Source organism: Acomys minous, assembly GCF_964271855.1.
Source record: "Acomys minous genome assembly, chromosome: 6".
Classification (NCBI taxonomy): domain Eukaryota; kingdom Metazoa; phylum Chordata; class Mammalia; order Rodentia; family Muridae; genus Acomys; species Acomys minous.
Genome location: NC_140487.1, coordinates 916845 through 937022, shown reverse-complemented (window position 1 = coordinate 937022; position 20178 = coordinate 916845). Strand labels below are relative to the sequence as shown.

Here is a 20178-nt window from a genome sequence, read left to right as displayed (position 1 = left end):
GGTCCAGCTCATTCCTGCTGGTGCTTCCCAGTCTTCTCCACATGGCTCCATCCTCTCCCTCCTCCTCCTCCCCTCACTGGACCAGGATGTCCCACCCTATTCTCTGTTACTGCTCAGCATTGGCTAGTTTGTTTGAACTGACAACACAGAGAACAAATGGTGACATGTTTACACAAACTTGAAACTGGAGATACTTAGAATAAACATCACAGTGCAATGTCTGGATTGATCCAGAGAGTGGGCTGGAGAAACCAGCATTTGAATGGACACGGGTGAGCTGTGCACAGGCCACAAGAACATTATGCCAACAGAAAGAATTCACCACCTGCCCACTAATTTATTTTACAGTTGTTCCTTGTGGCTTTCTTTATAGTAACATAAGTATTCTTTTCATGGACCTATCTAGCAATAAGGGATTGATTAAATTTGAACCATGAGGCCGGGAGGTGGTGGCACACGCCTTTAATCCCAGCACTTGGCAGGCAGAGGCAGGTGGATCTCTGTGAGTTCAAGGTCAGCCTGGTCTACAAAGCAAGTTTTCCAGGACAGCCAAGGCTACACAGAGAAACCCTGAACGAAAAACAAAACAAAAGAACCGTGGATCCATGAGATGGATTTACTGAGAACCATTAAAAATGAAGTAATGAAATCAATGACACAAGGAAGTGTTCACTTAGCCATGTGATGGGGGCTGGGGATGATAAGGGCACAAAACTATCCACAGTGATACCATTTTTTAAAAAGGATTAGTGGGAAGATATGTGTGTTGGCTCTCAGAAAACATTAAGAACCTTTATATTAGAATAAAATTATGAATCATTGTTTTCTCTTTTGTTTTTGTTTTATGATGGACTTTGTATTGGGGACAGCAAAAACTAAGACAATTTAAGTAATCTGTTTCCTGAGCCTTTTTTGATCCCTAATGACCACTTATTTCTACTAATACCCCTTTGATCCTAATCTGGGACCAGTAGTGTTTGCTTATCTGCAGCTGGGCTCCCCTCTTTGTTGTCACTGCAGACCCAGTGTCACCTTGCACAGCATCGTGTGCCTTCGTTTCCATCTTATATTAGCTTTAGATGAGAGGGTGACCTGGAGTTCTTTGTTATTTGCTTCACTGCCTTAGATATCTACTGACTCACTAGTCCACCCGCCTCCCTAGACCCGCAGCACTCAATTTCCTCATTTCCAGTCTGTGTGCTCTCCATCTTTTCTGTCCGTCTTATCAGCGGTGCTCACTTGAGTTGAAAATGCACCTGCATAGTCTTAGTCGGTCCCCCCCCCCACCTGCCATTCTGCACCTGTGTCTGCTCTGTGCCTCATTTTCTGAAGAACAGACCGACAACCCCCCCCCCCCCCCGTTGCTCCCTCCAGCTGCCCAGGAGCTAGTAGAGAGGCCAAAGGAATTGTCTATGGCAGCTATGTTTCAGGAATCCCTGCATTTGGTTGGTGCTGAAGTACTATACTCATCTATATGGCTGGAAACAGTGAGAAGTGTTGGAGAGTTAGCATTCTCCTTCTCTTTGTTCTGATTTGTAACCTTTTTGTTGAGATTATTTTCACTTCTAAGTCATCTGTCATCAACTGTCAACACAATTGGGCAGTCTGTCACTTCTTTACCCACCCACTAGGGTCCAACACACAATATTCCCGGAGCTCTGCCCCAGAGCAAGGGAAGTGTGAGCTAATGGCAAGCGCAACACTGAGAAGAGCCTTCGGGGCAGCAAGCCTGGCTCAGCAGAGCAGTGCTCTTCCTGGTTTCAAATATACAGTGTCCTATAGTTGGTCCTGGTGTGTGTTCTTTTTAGACCTGACATACGGATGTTTATAGCTTTATAAAGAATGTAGGTCTGGCTCCAACTCAGACCAGTGTCCACAGATTCTTGTTCTAAGACATGTACCTGCCGTAGCTCCAACTTGATGATAGGCAAGTTAATTTTGCCAGAGATGTCTCAAGTGGGTTATTTCTGCAGCAATATGCAGAGCACAAGAACCAAAGTGACTGCTCAGGGAAGAAGACTTCTCACAATCTCTCTTGCTCTGTGGCTTGCACCCCATGTACTTCCTGGGTAGCAACACCTGAATAGTTAGCCACCTACGGTGATTTGTCAGTTTCTTTCTCATTGTTAAGAACAAACAGGAGGAGCAGTTTCAGGGTCGTTAAAGTTTTTTTTCAATTGTACGTGTGGGGGGGTGTATGTGTGTATATGGGGTGTGTTATGGGTGTGTTTGTGTGTGGGGAGGTGTATATATGGGTGTGGGGGGGAGTGGGTATGGTTGTATGTTACAGTTTGCTTTTGTTTGTTTGTGAATATAGTCTTGTCATGTTTTCCAAGTTATTCTTGAGCTTCTGAGCTCTGCCTTCCCGGTAGCCAGGAGTACCAGTTCTTGATATCACAAATGGAACAGGAATCTGGGAATATGATGTTCTACCTGAAAAAGGTCTTGCTTCTATTGATGCATAATATACTGCTATTATTGGGTTCTTTTTGTGTAAGTAAAAACAATAACTTGAACTTTTAGGAATTATCTATGCTGTCAACTTTAGAAGAAAGAATTCCAATTTACTATGCTTAGTTGGTACCAAACAGAAACTGACAACCGTATTGGTCTGGAATCATTAAACTGGAGTTTTTTTCTGCAGGGATAGCACACTGTAGTAAATGTGTATACTCTTGTGTGGGCTTGAGTACAGAAAGCAGTTTTCTCTGAATAATGAAAAGCAGGCCTGATGTTGCCATGCCCCCTGGCTGTGCTACCTTTAACACGTGTTAGACTTGATCTAATGTAACCAGCCTAGCGTAAGCATGAACCAGCGTACCTGAAGCTTTGAATGAATGCCTGAGTGCAGGCAAGTGCCTGATACACTTTTAGAACAAAGCAGAGCACATCATCTTTGCTCTGTGTTTAAAGGGAAAAAACAGCAGCATTAGGACTCAGTTTTAAAGAACTCTGTTGTTTCCAGTGTTACTTCTGCATTGCAGTCCACATTTTCTATTTGCATTTTGGTAGCTGCATGTTGCTTTCACCTTGGTTAAGTCCCAAGTCTAGAACCACAGAAAGAAAGCAGAATTGTCCCCTGCTATACCCTTCTACCTTTGCCTGGCTTCCTAATTTACTTTTCTTTTCTTTTCTTTTTTTTTTTCTTTTTGGTTTTTGAGACAGGGTCTCTCTTTGTTAGCCTTGGCTGTCCTAGACTCGCTTTGTAGACCAAGCTGGCATTGAACTCACAGCGATCCGCCTGCCTCTGCTGGGATTAAAGGTGTGCACTACCACGCCTGGCTGTCCTAATTTACTTTTCAAGCCCTGTTTTTCTTTATGTGTAAGAGTTGTATTCCAGTCTAGGAAAGTCTACAGTTCAGCAGCCTTTTAACTTGAACCTGTATGTCCAAGGAATATTTTTATTTATTTTGGTGGTTCTCCTTGGGAGAGAGCACATCTTCAGGCACCTGGTACCCTGGAACATTCAGAAAGGTCAGAGGCCTCGCCTTGTTTTACCTTCTGGGGTGAGGGGCACCCAGGTGGAAGTCAGTTTGCCAGGCCTTCTGACGGCCGAGTCCCTAGGTTTACATGGCCAATTCAGGAGTGCGTGTGTGGCAGGGAGGTGGTGGGACTGGGGCTTTAGTGAGTAGAAGAGCCTTATCTGTGGCTTCTAGCTGTCGGGTCTGTCTAAACCTTCATGTCCTGTCAGCTGTGAATCCTAAGAACAGGAGTAGCCCATCCTTGACAGTCAGCCCTCGTCAGAGGCTGTCAGTAGGGTGCTGAGGGTCCCACACTAACTGTGATGAGTCCCTCTACCCATTTGTAGTTGGATCCAACTCAAGAGAAACCTCGGCAGCCAAGAAACTGAGGTGCGTGTCCGATCAGAATGTGTATGATTCTTTTTTCTTGCTAATTATCTACTTATCTTTAGTGTAGAGCAGAAAATAGACTGTGCCTTATGACTCCACAGAGGGTATAAGGGACCATTTAGAGGCTCTGCTGCTGAAACTGCCTTCACCAGACCTGATGGACTTTTTCCCTAGGTCTGTAGCAACAGATTTATTTTCTATGTGACTAAAAGATTTAAATGAAGAAAAGAAGCAGTAGGAAGTTCCCATGTAGCCACCATATAGTATGGAGGAAGTTGGATGTCCACTGGGGTTCTTAGCCTCTTTAATTAAAAAAACAAAAACAAAAAAACAAAAACAGACTCAATCAGAAATGCAAGAAGAATTTACTAGAGGTTAAAAGAAAAGCCACACAGTAGGCAGACTGTAAATTCTTGAAGCTGCCCAGAGGAAGCAAGTGGAAAAGCTAAGCCAAAGAGGTCAGCCCAGTGGCAGGGAGTCGAGCTTTATAAAAAGACTAAGGAAGCCCAGAGCATTAGGGAGTTTCAAAGCATTCTAGGGCTCTGGCCAACATCCAAAAGCAAACGAAAGGAGAAAAGGAAATAGTTAGGTCCTTCTGAGTCAGGACTTGCCAGGTCAAACAGCCCCTGCCAAGCTCCTCGGCAGCTCATAAGGACTACACTACAGGATGGGAATACTAGAAAGAATCCTTAGGCGCTCCCTGGGGGTGACCCCCTAGTCAGGGCCTGGGCCTGCCCAGGTGAGACAGGGGCATATTCCAGAGCTAGAGCCCATTCCTTACTATAACATAGGATGCAACCCAACTTCTATCCTTTGGCCTCACACGGTGGGAGGAGAAAATCTACTCCCCAAGTTACCCTTTGATCTCTGAAGGTATGTGTGCACGTGCACATGCTCACACAAACATATTAAATACATGCATAAGTGTAATTTTATAAAATAGGTATCTCTTCACCCCAGATAGGGAGGTTACCCACAGACCACGGTTACCTAAGACCATTTTGGTAAACCTGTGAGGTGGTTGTGGTTATTTACAGGAGCCATTCAAAAAACAGCTATATCCCCAGGAGTTCCCCCTGTGCACACTGACTGGAACTATACCTCTCACTCACTTGCCATAGCCATGCCATTGTTCACTGGTGGAAACAGCCATGAAAAGAAAAAGAAAAAGGGAAAGGAGGGTACTGCCACAACTTCTATGTAGGACGGAGGAGGAAGTGTGGCCCTGGTCCTGCTCTAACAGCTTTCTTTAGAATCCAGATACTCCACAGAGGCTGGAGTAAGGACCCCCCGGACCTTTACTGTGCGGAGGTCTGAGGCTAACAGTACCCACGGGGGCCTTCTCTAGTAGCGGAATGGCTTACTAGCTTAGCCAGCCAGCTCTGCGCGGCGCCTCTTCTGTTTCGCCAGTGACCACGCCCAAGTGCTGGGTAGTTAGTTGAAAGGTGGGAGATTGGTACAACCAACTCATGGTCAGATGTGAATTCCGGAGTTACCAGCCCACAACTAATCAAGATGAAGCTTAATATCAGCTATACAGCACTCGCTAATTCCCCCCTCTCTTAAATGGCTTTTCTGTGGAATATTGCTTCATTCCGGGCAACTTATCTTTTTACCTGGGAGGAACGTATTTCCATTAGAATTGGAACACTAGCTACATATTTTGCATTTAAAATGTTTCATGTGATTAAACGCTGAAACATTGTTACTTGTGCTTCTTAGGAGTGCGCACTTCCAACCGATTCTTCCTTTGTGCCCAAAACAATGCTTTTAATTTGGAAACAAGTAAGGGAATTCTCTGATTATCAGGCACACAGTTAGCTGCGACTGGCATCCAAGTACTGGTAACTAGGCTGGGGAGAAGAGCAGCTTACACTGCCCATCAGCCACTGCTGCTCACTGTCTGGCTGCTCAACAGCCTACACCAGGGCTTAAGTCGCGGCATATCCCAAGTCAACAGTCCCCTCACCCTCCACTCCCAGACTCTTCCCTGCTATGGTTTTTATCTTAATGGATTTTTCTCTTCTGCCCTTACAGAGCAATTAAGAATGGCAAAGGACTGCACAGCAAGAAGGAAGTGCCCATCCACCGAGTTGCAGACATTTCTGGGGTGAGTTGTGCCCTTGAACCCAACTGTGGCCTCACAGCCTCAAAGAGCCTTTGTGTCTCTTACTCACTGAAGGACTCTGCTTATGTGCTTTCTGTGGCTCTGTGCTTTTCAGGCCCTAAATGTGTATTTCCCAGGGTATTTTTAAGGCATGTGTAGTGATTCTGGTTTACATTGTGGAAAAGGATAATTTTAAAAGCCCTCATTCTGTTTCTTTACCTGAGCTGTCTCTCTGTTGCTTCTCCGTTTTTAACTGTTATAAGTTTAGAAGATATTTTATACTTTCCTGTTGTACCGAAGTAAAATTAGCTCTCAGGTTTTTTTATACCTATTTTATTCTGTGAATGAGAAGTCTTCATGGGAAAAGGTCAAGTGTAGGTTATAAGAGAAAGTCTAAGAATTACTTGCGACTTGTTAATGAGTTCTTTCTTGCAGTTTGCCTGTCAACCCAGACAGAGTGGAGGAATATGTGACCATCCTTAGAGATAATAAATAAAGACAATTTATAGAAGAATGAGGCTGTGTTCCTAGCAACATTTTGCAGTAAAGACTTAGCCTTGCCCATTTAAGATCTCTTCTGACTGAGAGTATCCTGCTTGTTGAGAGGATTTCTTCCAAAAAGACTTAGTGAATGAGCGCCTCCTATATGTGGGGCTGCTCTCGGCACTGTGAATATAACAGTGGGGGCTGCGGGGAGAGACCGAGACCTACCTTCAAGTGTGTGTGTGAGAGAGACAGAGAGAGACAGAGACAGAGACAGACAGACAGACAGACAGTGCTATCTTCTATGAAGATAGGTAATACCAGACAGGGGAGGTGAATGAAGACAGCATTGATTTTACTCTGGCGACTAGGGAAGGCACCCATAATGCACACTGTCCTTTTCAGCTCCTGCACTCACTCACTCACTAATGGCTAAGCAGGGGATTGCTGTGTGCCATAGCTGAATAGGACTACATTGCACCAGCAACTGAAGGAGAAAGGACTGGTGAGTCTGAGCACAGACACACAATGAATGTGCCTTGTACGTCAAGATGTTAATACCAATAAAAACAAGTTCTTCCAGCCAGGCGAGGTGGCACATAGCTCAGCACTCAGGAGGCAGAGGCAGGTGGATCTCTTGTGAGCTCCAGGACAGCCAGGGCTGTCACACAGAGAAAACAAATCAAAACAAAAAAACTTCCATTTCTCAGCCGGGTTCCAACCAGAGAAGAACGTGAGTGTTCTGCCATGTTACTGCAAATGTGTCTGGTCAAATGTGTGTGGGTGTCCTCATACCCTGTAGAAAGCAATGGAACTTCAGTGAGCTTTTTAAATTTTTCCTTCAATATAGCCAATTAATATAGCAGATTAAACAGGGGTGCCTACTTCACATGAGCTAGGGGTCAGTCTCTAAGTTGGGGGTCTCTTGTAGGTGGGCGAGATGTAGTGAATCACTTTTTTTTTTTTTTTTTGGTGCTTAGAATCCTGAGAAAAGGGCCGGGCTTGGTGGTATACACGCCTTTAATCCCAGCACTAGGGAGGTAGAAGCAGGTGGATCACTGTGAGTTCGGGGCCAGCCTGGTCTACAAAGTGAGTCCAGAATAGCCCAGGCTACACAGAGAAACCCTGTGTGTGTGTGGCGGGGGGTAGGGGATGGGGAATCCGAGGAAAGAACCTTCCTGGTAATGGCCCTTCAGCCCTGGGGTCTGTGGCGCCTCTGCGAAGGCTCGTTGCTGACAGGGATGATGCGTCCTGCGTGCTGCTCTTCAGCCAGTTTCCTCTGTGATAGCCTGCCGAGTTGTTCTTGCATACATGTTATTAATTTCTATAGGTATGTGCAGTGGTATTGTCAACAATGTTTTCCCTCATGTTCTCTTGCTGAAGAGGTTACTATAATCATATGGCAATTTGGGGAGTATTCAGCTCCAAGGAAAGAACTGTTATAAATACTTGTTTTGTAAAATGCAATGGAGGCTCCTCTACATGAGGACCATCTGCCCATGGGAATGTAAAATCACACTCTAGGACCTTTTCAGAGCTCAATTAAACCTTGAAAAAATATATAATTTAAAACTAAAAACCTATTTAAAAAAGTTAGTATATCACACTAGTACGAGCCACACCTCCTCCCAGATCAGCAGAGGAACAGCTCACGTGTGCACCCTGGCTCCAGCTTTGCCCTGGCAGTGAAGCTGGAAGTTAGTTGGGCAGAGGTGTGCTGCCGTGGATTTTCTCTTAGGAGCTTGGAGGACAGGGTCAGAAATCTTGAGTGCTGTCTTCCTCTCACGTGCCACCTCGGGCCCTGGTCCTCTGTTGTGTTTCTTAGCCCTTGGGTTGCGCTCGTTGCTGACAGTGGTGCTTGTGCAAGCTTGCCTTCATCTTTATAGTCATCACTGCTGATATTACTGTTCCTAACCCACCGACTCACCCTTAAACTGGGGCTCATTTTCGTACCTGTTTTTTATTCTCTTTTCTGTCTGGAAAAATTGGTTTGCTCTTAAGTTATTTAAAAATAAATGCCAGTTAAATGTCCCTCAGTGACCACATAAATAAGAGAGGAAAAGCTTGAGCAGGTGGAAGACTGGGAGTGAAAAGCTATTCAATTTAAATAGATGTCAGATATGACCTTGTCTGCCTGGATCACAAATTATTCAGCTAAGGCTGCAATTTTTTGTGCCCTGTGTAATAGAGAAAGTTTGTCTTTTCCCCCTTCTCACCTCCCTGTCCCTCCATCAGTGTTAAGTATGAGTATGGGCTGGGTGCCCTTGTGCCATTAAGTGAGATATATGTGTTTTCTGCTCCCTAGGGCATGCTGGCAATTTTGCCATCTGAGGGACAGGTGGGCATGTAAGGTCATGGGCAAGCAGTGTGCCGCTGATGGAAAACAGACCCCCCGTAATGACAGTGTAGTGTGCACACTTACATAATAGCTTCATAAAAGTTTCTTAATCCCTTTCAGATTTTCAGCTGTGCCCCTCCCACCCCCCACTGCCCCAGACTGACTCTCCCTTTTAGTTTTAGGTCATGATAAATGGAAGATTTTGTTGAGCTGACAGTATATGCACTATGCTGCCAAAATAATTTACTGTGAATGGTTATTTATGCATAATGCCTCCCTCCACTCTCCTCCCACCACAGTGCATATCCTTGGAGAAGAAAAGGTAGGAAGAAGTACACACTTTGTCTCCTAAAGACACACATAAAACGTGCTCTGCAGAAGACTTCCTGTTATGACCCTGAGGAAGTAGCCGTGGTTCTGTCCTAGGGTTAACTGCATCTCACTTTAGAAATCAAGTTGTGCCCATTCTTCCTGTCTCTCCTCTTGGCTTCTAGTTTCACAGTCCAGGAGTAGGAGCACTAGAGTGCTTTCATGTGGAGACTTAGCAAAAGCAATGGCTTTCTTGACCGACCATGTGCAGTGGTGGATGGGGGGGTGGGACATGGGGGGCGGGGAGAGAATCTAGGCATGGAGTGGGAGATGAAAGGACTGCTTAGGAAATGAAGCACTGGCTGGGCTGTTCTAAGAACAGGTCTTTGTTTATGAACATCAGGCACGTTTAGCACTAGGTTGAGTCTTTGTAATATAAGCAGATAACCTGTGTGATATCAATTGGATAGACCTCTGTTTGTCCACACTTTGGTAAGAGGTTGGCCCATCTGCATCCTTTGCACTTATTTTCAGAGTGATCTCTAAGGAAGAAAAGTACTGGGCCAGTAACTTAGGTTCTAAAGAAATGGCTGGTGAGTTGGCAGAGGCAAGAGCATCACCCAGTGAGTTTAGCCAGCCTGGGCTACATCATACGTTCCAGGCCAGCCAAGGCTACAGAGTGAGACACTGTCCCATAAACAAGAGGTTTCCGGGTTAGAGTTAGCCATGTTTTGTAATCTATCATCTGTTCAGAGTAGGGTGCCTCTAAAGTAAACCCAGGCACAGCCGTGACTGGCCCCACTCTAGATCTCGTTTGGTTTAAAGAGTAGTTCTATGGCGAGTGCTCCATTTATGCATCCGGTCTGTCTTCTCAGTGAGTACAGTTGTTTTCCTCCTCCCCCTCCTCTCCTTGCTAGCACACAAAAGTGAGGCTTTACATGTCGGCACATACAAGGCTGGTCTTTATCTTAGGTGTATGGTTTTGTTTATTGTTCTGCAGTAAACACAGTGTCCTGTAGATACAGAGCACAAAACAGGGAATAAAATGGGCTGGTGAATGGCCAACTGCTGTTCTGGTACATGACACAAATCAGTTCTGATTCCAAAGTGAAGCACAAGTTTCCCACTCCTGCAGGGCACCCAGTGCTTGGAGTATGCGTTGCTTCCTCCGCCTCCATCTCTTCCTCTCCCATCTGCGCTGAGGAATTGTAATGAGTCGGGGTGTGTGTTTGACAGTTCCTCTCCGTCATCTCTGGTCTCTTTGTTCTGATACTTGGGAAATTTTAATGATGGTGAGTTGTTGATTGCTAACACAAAGAGAGGTCAGCGCCTGTGCCCATACCCTCTTCAGTCGTGTGTCCTCTCCTGTCAGCCCTGGTCTTTCTACTCTGGTGCATGAGGAGCTTTGATGATTGTGTGGGATTATTGGGTGGTCTGTGAGTCAGCTGGTTGGTGATCACAAGAGGCTGGAGGCCGTGCCTGTCGGATCGTACTTCTGTAATCCGAAAGGTGTTGTGGTATTGACAGGATGGGGATCATCCGTAACTAAGTCTCTTGCTGTGTGGCTGATAACTCATCTGCTAATTCATTACTACGTACTCACTGAACCACTATGCACTCTTGGACACTGGTCAACTTGTGACTGTTTCCTGCCTAGGTTTCATACTGCTTCTGAGCATCTCTCTCCCTGACTGATTATGTTGGCGACACACAGCATTACAGATAAAGTCATGTGTGAGTTTATTCTGGAGTGGTGCAGGGGCTAGCTTTGGGGGACAAGATTGGAGGAAATGATGCTGTGGGCTCATTGCTCCTGGAGTGAAGTGCGCCATAGAAAGAAGGCTTCCAGAGTGAGCCAGCAGGGCTTGACTTGGAAATATCAAAAGATAGATGTCCTCCATCACAGCAGGAGCTGGGTAGGCGGGGCAGGCTTCATCCTCACTTTTCTGGTGTTCCCGCCATCTTTTACTTGAGCAGTGCTGCTTTGTCTTCCTTTCTGAAGTAGCCTCGGGCCCTTTGTGAGTGTGCCTTTCCCCAGCTCCACAGACAACCTGCGTCCTGATAAGAGAGTAAAAAATAAATACGCATTCTTCTTTGGGACTGAGAAGTATTAAAAAGAGGGCCGGCAAGATCGCTCAGCAGGGCGCTTCCTGCCAAAGCTGCTGACCTGAGCTTGATCCACATTGTGGAAGGGAAGAAATGACTCCTGTCAGGTGTTCTCACGGCCACACTCACACTGTGGCGCACACATGCACAAGTAAATAACTAAAAATGAAAACTACTTTTTGATGTTGAAAGAGATTGAGCAGAGAATAAATTCTTGATAGGCTCGGTAAAAGAGCAGCTCGTGTCACGCTTCTGTGCTAGGCCTGTGCTTGCTACATTTCCCCGCTGTGTCTTTTGACCCCCTAAACCTCTTCTCATAGGATTCTAGCGTTCTACTCAGCTGCCTTTCTTTTCTTTCTATGCACTGATAATGATACAAATCTCATTCTTTGAACTTTATTTGTGAGATTCCCCTCTTTTTTTGCTGTGCTGTAGTCCCAAAGCATGTCCTGGTTGTCTTGGGGCCTAAATTACTATACAGATGGCGCAAGGGCAAGACCTGTGTTTCTTAGTGTGTTTCCCTGACCTGGAGGAGTTGCCTGGAGTGAGAGCTATGTTGGCATATAAGCCATACTGCTGGGCTCTGTATTTGCTGTCCAGGGCAAACAGAAGCAGAGGTAGTTCACTGTCTGGGGCAAGCATGTTGTATTCCATGAACAAAGCTGGTACCTTGGTCGGAAGCTGTGGTGGTAGCAGTGTTGGAGTCTCCTGGCTTTCTGGTGCCTATGCTGCATTTGACGGCTCGGGTTCGTACACACTGGAGAGAAGATGCTGCCTTCTCAGTTCTGTCTTTCTTGAAACAGTTGGGCTGCAGTATGCAGCTAATTGACTTGGATTGTCTCCACACAAAAACACGCCCCACAGCTCTGCAGCACTCAGCATCTCTAATGGCAGGGGACTGCTGGATTAGCACTCTCCCAGGCTGCAGAGAAGGTCTGAGGCACTTTGTTTTATTTTGAAACAGGAACTCACTGTGTAGCTCAGACTGGCCTTGCCATTCTCCTACCTCAGCAAGACTGCTGAGATTATATGCATGCACAACTGTGTCTAGCTTCTCGGTCTTTCCTTGGTTCCTTAATTTTTTTTCTATGTAGCCCTGACTGTCATGGAACTTTCTGTAGAGCAAGCTGGCTGGGACTTACAGAGACCCTTCTGCCTCTGCCTCCTCAGTTCTGGGACTAACAGCGTGCGCAGCCGCCGCCACCAGGCTTTTTTTTCCCTGTCCCCTTTTCTTCCGTTTCCCTTTCCCTCCTGGAATCCCACCCTCACTATCTCTGTAGAAAAGTTGGATGTCATCATGAAGACCTTGATTGTGGCCAAAAGTTTGAATTAGTCATTGCCTCATTCTCATGGTGGAAGCATTGTTTTGTTGGTTTGCGGGAGGACAGAGGGTTGGCCTGTAGAGCCACACAAATGCTGCTCCTTCTGTCCTTCCTTTGTTTCAAAGCCCTCATTAAGTTCTCCAGAAGTGCAGGGACATCGCTCTCCCCTTCCAAATAAATCAAGAAGCATTTATGGTTTTCATGACAACTTTCCCAAGATTATATTTCAGCATTGACTACAGCCACTCATGGTTGTGTTCGAGTACTTCTTAGGGAGTTTTAATACATTTTTTGACTGAGTTGTATTTCTTTTGTGTTCTTTGCACAATGTAGGGCACCAAATTTAGGACATGGTCTCTGGCCTTTATTTAGTTTTGGGTATCAGGAAAATTGTTCAAGACTTTGAAATAAGCAGGAAGATTACTGAGTGTACTTCCAATAGAACGCTGGGTGCTGCCTTATAAGCTCCTTGGGGGTGATGAGATTCTGAGTTTTGCTTTGTTAGTTTTCTTAGTCTGTTTTGCACCATTGTAGAGCGAGAATATGGCTTATGAAAGGCTGATAGTGATACATGTAATTCCTGAAGACATGTTTTTTAGAGACACAGCTGATCTCACACTGTGAGAGAAATGTGTTCAAGTTTGACTTTTTTACTCTATATTTTCATAAAGTGAAAATTAACAAGTTTTCTTCAGCATTCCTAGTGTCCTATATATGTGTGCTCCTTACTCTTTTCTAAATCTATTCCCCCTCATTAATAAATAGATTAAATTGAAGCTCTAAAATGAATATCTCTTTCATCTGCAAAATGTCTGGTTCCATATACCTTGTTTGGACTACCATTTTGTTCACTGAGGGATTTGGCAGGTGGGGGTCTATAGAGATCAGAGAGAAAGCCAAGCATTCTACTACTGGGCTGTCTCAAGCCTTTAGATATTTGAGACAGGGTCTCACTTGGTAGCCCAGGCTGGCTTGAATTGTGGAATCCTCCTGCCTCTGTCCTTAGTGATAGAATATAGACATGCTCCACTGTGCCTGGCACTTATTGGCAGGCTTTTGTTGGGGGAAGAATCCAGGCACTGCAGCCGTTAAGATTGAGTGTAGGAAATCTGGATGTTGAAGGCAAAGAGCAGGATTTTGACAGTTGGTTGAGTGCATCCCAGGTCTGCTGTTTCAGACCTTGAAGAAATGCTGGAGCAAGTGACTTGCCTGGAGGTAGGTTACTGTTAAACACAGGAGTCTTGTTTGTTGCCTCTTATGAAGAAGACATTTTAATCCCTTTGTACTCAGAAATCTTGATGTGTTCTTGCCATGAATTATATTATAGATAAGACAGACTTAACCATGCTCCCTCTGACTTCCTGTTTAACTATAACTTTACATAGGAATACACATGGATGAGCTCTATAGCGTCAGGATCTGTCCAAGTTTGCTTTCTACAGGTGTGATAAATACCATGACCAAAAGCAACCTAGGGAGGGGGCCTTAGTCCATCGTCAGCTTAGAGTCTAATGAAGGGCCGTGGGGAACTAGAGGCAGAACCGAAGCGGAGACCGTGGGAGATGCTGCTTTCTGCCTTGCTTCTCGCAGCTCAATCCAGTTAGGGGTTGGGTTTTTGTCTTTGGTTCTAGCATAACCCAGCAGTGGCGCAATCCCCAGGAGGCTTGTCCTCACTCCCAGCGATTTAAAATAGGCCCCCACAAATTTACCTGTTGCCAGTTCCTTATCAGGATCCTTCTTCCTAGATGCCTCCGGCTTAGGTCAAGTTGGCAACAAGTCATCAGCACACGGCCCTAAATCCCATTGCAGTAAACTAAGCTATAGCCTTGCTTTTGTTCAAAGAAAGGAGCAGAAAACTGAGAGAGTCCGGGGCATTGTTCCTGAACCCAAGGCCATTTCTTTCCAAAGAGGAGTGCTCCTGCACATGGACTCTGCCGTCTCTGGTTCACGGCCTCCCGTTTTGCCCATTCTCTGAACACGTCCGGATATTGCTCTGAGATTCTGTTGCATAAGTGAGGATTGTTTAAATGAGCACAGGATGGCATAAGCAAGCACATGTAACCGGTATTTTCAAGGTGTTCACTCATGTTCCTGGCTGCTGGGCTAAGGTGTGGGCCTGGGTTGTCTGATGTATCCCGTGTCCACAGTGATGTGATAACACATGAAGTGCTCCTGGGCAGCCCTGCCTCACCCCTGCTTCATCAGGCTGCTTAGCCCTAGATTGAACTCATTTTTGTCCTGTGGCTATTGCTTATGTAAACATTTCAAAGAAAGTCATTTTACCAACATAGACATTCTGCTTGCTTGTATTTTAAGCCTTTATTTAGCATGTTTCCAACATATTCCCTACAGACTGTGTCGCACAGAATTTTGGGAACTCTGCAATGTTGACATCCAGCTATTCTTGAGTTAGAGTTCAGGGTACCTTTGATATGCCCAGTAGTTACACAGCCCTAATCTACAGAAAATGCTATTCTGAGGGGTAAATTATAGAATTTCTGACACAATATTGGATTTGGAAGGTCCTGAGTACATAAGCTGTTAGTGAGGTTTCTAAATTTGGAGAGAAAGGCCTGTGTTCTCTTGAGTACTGCTGCAAAGTCAATGCACAGTCGATTAAGGACTTAGATTGTGTTCAGTCTTTATCACAGTAGAGGGCGGTGTCTTATGTCTGGAGTGCTGTCTCTCCTCTCCTCAGGGCCACGCAGTCTCACTCCTTCTGTTTAGGCCCCTGTACACCCACCCTGCCCTCTGACTGCCCTGCTTTATCATCTACATAATTCCATTACTGTGATCTTGTAAATGTTGACAAATAGGTAACTTTTCGAGTTGTTTAAAGATATTCTCCTTATTAGCTTCTAAACCCCAAGAGGAATGAATTACTTTTATACTTATTTATAGTGCCTTGTTTAGATTTGATTTCTCAAGTATTGCACTTCAGGGGTGAACTAGTATTTGGAAGAAAACTAGTGCTGGCTCCGAGTTCAGAGTTCCTACTGGTTATCCAAATAGGCAGCCCGTGAGGGGACGCCATAGGCGGACTGCGTGCTTCCAGAATGGCGGCCTGCTGTAGCCTCAGGCCAGCGAAACTCACGTTAGGACTCATCGCTTGTTACTTGGTCACCTGAAGAAATTGTTAATGTTTCTGTTGGCTTTCCTATCTGTAAAACGGGTGTGATGGTGGCACTTGCTGTCATAGATGGTGATGTAATTGTATGAATTAATCCATCAGAGAATTCTGAACAGTTGACAAAGCAAGAGCTCAGCAGAGGTCAGTGGCTAACCCTGTGGTGACTGCTACGAAGTGCTCAGCATTCTGCCTAGCACACGGAAAGTCCTCTGCGAGTGATAGCTCTCATCATCTGTAGTATTTCTACTTCAAACTCCTCCAGTTCAAGTTCCAAATCATAGCACTTCCTCCTTAAGCTCTTTTCCACTGTTTTACCTCTTTCTTAACACTGAATGTACGCCATCTTAGGCTTCCCCCATGCAGTTCTCATGCAGTGTCAGTAAATGAGTGATCGAACAGTGTATATTTAGTAAGAGCTTTCTGAATGCCAGGCACAGTGCTGGACACTGAGGGTTAAGCCAGACAGATGCGTTCTTTATGGACACACATAGTTGGTTATATAATTATAGTGAAGATTTGAGCAGAGTCCTGTGAGAGTATAGACTAATGACCGCAATTCCTTCAGGATGGCCTGGCAAGGGAGTGCTGGCTGGAACTGCAGAGTCTAAATTAGTGAAAGCACTAGTAGAATCTGGTGCATGGTCAGGGGCCAGGGCAGGAGAATTAGAATTAGATCAGGTTTCATGGAACAATACAGCTAACTGTCACAAATAGCTCTTTGATCGAACTGTTCTTTTCCCATATGGCAAAGTTTGTCAGAGTACATTTGAGAATAAAGTTAGGAATTTCCAAACATGTTACTGTTAAGCATGCATGAGCCATTGTGGTCTCTAGTCTAGGGGCACACGTGACCCATTAGTTTAAAACTGTTAGATGCATAGATGCATATTACATACATATAATCACCTCAAATATTTTTTTAAATTAAATCCAATTTTACTATTATTATGCATGCAGAGTGTATGTGATTGTAGGCATGTGCTATATATATGTAGAAGTCAAAGTTTGGGAGCTGATTCTCTTCAACAGTGGGTTCTGGGAATTGAGTTACCCACAGAGTGATCTCACCATCTCCCTCTTAGCTTTTCAATGTTGTATTTATTATCTATCTATCTATCTACCTATCTATCTATCTATCTATCGTCTATTTGAGGCAGGGTCTCATTATGTAGCCCTGTTTGGCTTGAACTGGCTATATAGACCAGGCTGGCCTGGAATTACAGAGTTATGCCCGTCTGCCTCTGCTTCCAGAGCACTGAGATTAAAGACACACATTGCCAGCCGGGCGTGGTGGCGCACACCTTTAAGCCCAGCACTCAGGAGTCAGAGGCAAGTGGATCTCTGTGAGTTCAAGGCCAGCCTGGTTTACAAAGGGAGTCTAGAACAGTCAGGACTGTTACACAGAGAAACCAAACAAAAAAAGGATGCACATTGCCACACCTGTCTTTAAATTTTTAAAATTTAATACTTCTGGGATATCTGTGTGTGTGAACAACAAACCCAGCCTATGGGTAGTGGTCAGAGGACAAGACTCAGGAGTAGGCCTCTCCTTCCATGAATTCCAAGAATCCAGCTCAGATAAACAAGCATTACCACCCCTGAGCCATCCCACTGGCTCCATGGAGCACAGCAAGGAAAGGAATGTCTAGGCCTTGGCCTTTTTCTCAGTTTTAAAGGTCATAGAGTAGCCAGCAAATTGCTGGCAATGGAAATTTAAAAGCTTGTTGCCCAAGAGACAGAGTGTCAAAAAAGTGTCACTGCATAAACCCTGCTGCTTCACCATTAGTTGAGATGAAGACTTGAGAACTGCTAAACTGTAGTTTAGCACCATGATCTTAGTTTGTGTAGGACAGAGGGAGCAGAGTGCTGATGGCGATGGCAGCAGAAGTTAGAAATCAACCGGACTGGATTACCAGAAGAGCCAGCACACTTTCCAACAGTGTGTACATGTGCTAATGGTGTCTGTATAGTCTGAGTGTCTGAAAGCTCTGAGGGTGCCTACAGTTCTAAGTGCACTTGCTGGAGAGAGAGATGGAAGTGAGACGGGAGATCCTTGATTGAACACATTGCTCTTCACTTGACCAGAACTCATCTCAGCCCCAGCATTCTGCCAGTGAGGATTCCACTGATGAGCTGGAGGTCATCCGTATGGTCCACGTGTAGCTTACCTCCACGCTTGAATTCTAAAGCTATAGGGTGAGCTAGGAGTACGCACTGTATACAGCCTTAGGAAGAGTTCAAAAACCTCCAGGCACCACGATCTACATTATAAGTACCGTAAAGATGTTTTTCTGCAGGGTTGCTCCTTTCCTTTGTCAGCTTCTACAATCGTTCCCACTTCTGTCTGTTGCTGAGCATGGCTTTGAGGCCTTTTACAGAGTGCTGCTGCTTTACTAGGAACATGTGTTGTTGTTGTTGTTGTTGTTTTAATTCTCACACCAGGCTGCGGTGTTAGCTTTGTTTATTTTGTACCGTTCTGACTTTGAACCATAATTATCTATGTTAAGCTCCATTCCTGTAAAGGACTGTTAAGTTTGTCAGCTGCACTGGGAGGCAGCCTGCTTAGAACCCTTTGATTGAATCATAGAGCAAATTCCACATCAACTTCCAAAGAAGGTTTTCACATCTTCTACAGACTGTTCAACATCAAAAATACCTGTCTCAAAACATAAAGACTCTGTAGAGGACTCCAGAACTGGAGGGACAGTTATCTGACCCGTCAGATTTGTAAGCATATCTTAGCAAAGCTGAATTAGTCTCAAATGTTCATAATAAATAAGAACACATTTTTCCTTACATAGAAAAACTTTGGTTTTAACTGAATCTAACAGCAGGTGAAAAGGACAAAATAAAAGTCATCTTCGCTTTCATACCAGAAAGATGCATGTTAACCATATTATACCCTCCCTCTCCGTTTCCTTTACCTTTTTAAGTGTTGTAAGCTCTTTTCAGAGCATAGACCGGATGGTTTTTTTCTTTTTTTAGAAGTTCATATTGATAGTTTTCCAGTTGGCAAAATGTTCGTTGTACAAAGCGATAGACTTGATGGACATTTTCTTTCAGGTATATCATGTACTTTGGCTGTATTCACTCCTCACACTTCCTTTTTCTCCCCTGCCCCACACCCGGCCCTTCCTTTACCCCCCTCCTTTTAATGGCGTGTGTGTGTGTGTGTGTGTGTGTGTGTGTGTGTGTGTGTGTGTGTGAGAGAGAGAGAGAGAGAGAGAGAAAGAGAGAGAGAGAGAGAAAGAGAGAGAGAGAGAGAGAGAGAGAGAGAGGGAACATAGCATTTTGTGTGTCTGCATAAAATCTAAAATGAGAAAAAGAATATGATGTTTGATTTTTAGTTTGTTTAATATGATGATCAGATTTCCTGGAAATGACATGATATCTTTCTTTATGGATGAATAAGATCTATTGTGACGGCTGGAGAGATGCCTCAGTGGTTAGGACCCACGCTGCTCCTGCGGAGGACCTGTGTTCACGTGCCTCAGTGGTTAGGACTCAGGCTGCTCCTGCGGAGGACCTGTGTTCACGTGCCTCAGTGGTTAGGACTCAGGCTGCTCCTGCGGAGGACCTGTGTTCACGTGCCTCAGTGGTTAGGACCCACGCTGCTCCTGCGGAGGACCTGTGTTCACGTGCCTCAGTGGTTAGGACCCACACTGCTCCTGCGGAGGACCTGTGTTCACGTGCCTCAGTGGTTAGGACTCAGGCTGCTCCTGCAGAGGACCTGTGTTCACGTGCCTCAGTGGTTAGTTCAGTTCTCCAGGGCCCACTTGGAGTAGCTGTTCTGACTGCAGCTAAGGGAATCTGATGCCCTCTTCTGCCCTCCAAGACTACCTACACTCTTATGTGTACACACACATACATGCACACAATCACTCACATAGATTAAATACAAATCTTTTTAAATTTTTAAAATGCATTATGAGTGTATATATCACATTTTATATGTTCATCCACAAACATATTTAATAAATTCTCAACATCATGCTGATGTGTAAGCTTTGTTTGTTTGTTTTGTTGGTTGGTTGGCTTTTTTTTTTTTTTAATCTTCTAGCTCTGAACCATAACTTTTAAAACCTCTGCTCCATGGGAGAAGGGCAACTTGCTGTGAGCTGCACCAAGAAGCCTTGTGCTTAGATCCTTCAAGCCCTGGAGCAGTCCTGACACGTGGCCCGATTCCTAGAGAGACTGCAGTGAACGTGCATGTCATGGTAGTCAAGAGGGCTGGAGCAGGTCAGATGGCAGCTGTACTCTCAGCTTTGTGTTGTGTCTTGTTTTGTCTAGGAACGCTCACACTGGTCTCCATGGTGTTTGGCAACTTTACATCCCCACAGCAGTATATAAGGAGTCCCCACATCCTCGCCAGCTTTTGGGTTTTGTTGTTTGGTTTTGGTTTTAGAGTGTGTGTGTCTGTCCAACTGTCCACCTGCCCTTGGGGTTGTCAGTTCTTTCTTCTACCTTGTGGATCTCAGGGACTGAAATCAGGTCATCAGGCCTATACTGACTGAGTCTCAATATAGTTTTCA

At 45.0% G+C, this 20178-nt stretch overlaps 1 protein-coding gene across 1 annotated transcript in view; it reads left to right on the top strand.

The window, feature by feature from the left end:
• The window catches only part of SND1 (staphylococcal nuclease and tudor domain containing 1), a 406636-nt gene that overhangs the window by 231572 nt on the left and 154886 nt on the right, over window positions 1-20178 (top strand). The window contains exon 14 of the mRNA XM_084788021.1: window positions 5889-5961. Within this exon, the coding sequence (XP_084644147.1) occupies window positions 5889-5961 (73 nt within the window). The remainder of the gene's footprint in view (window positions 1-5888; window positions 5962-20178) is intronic.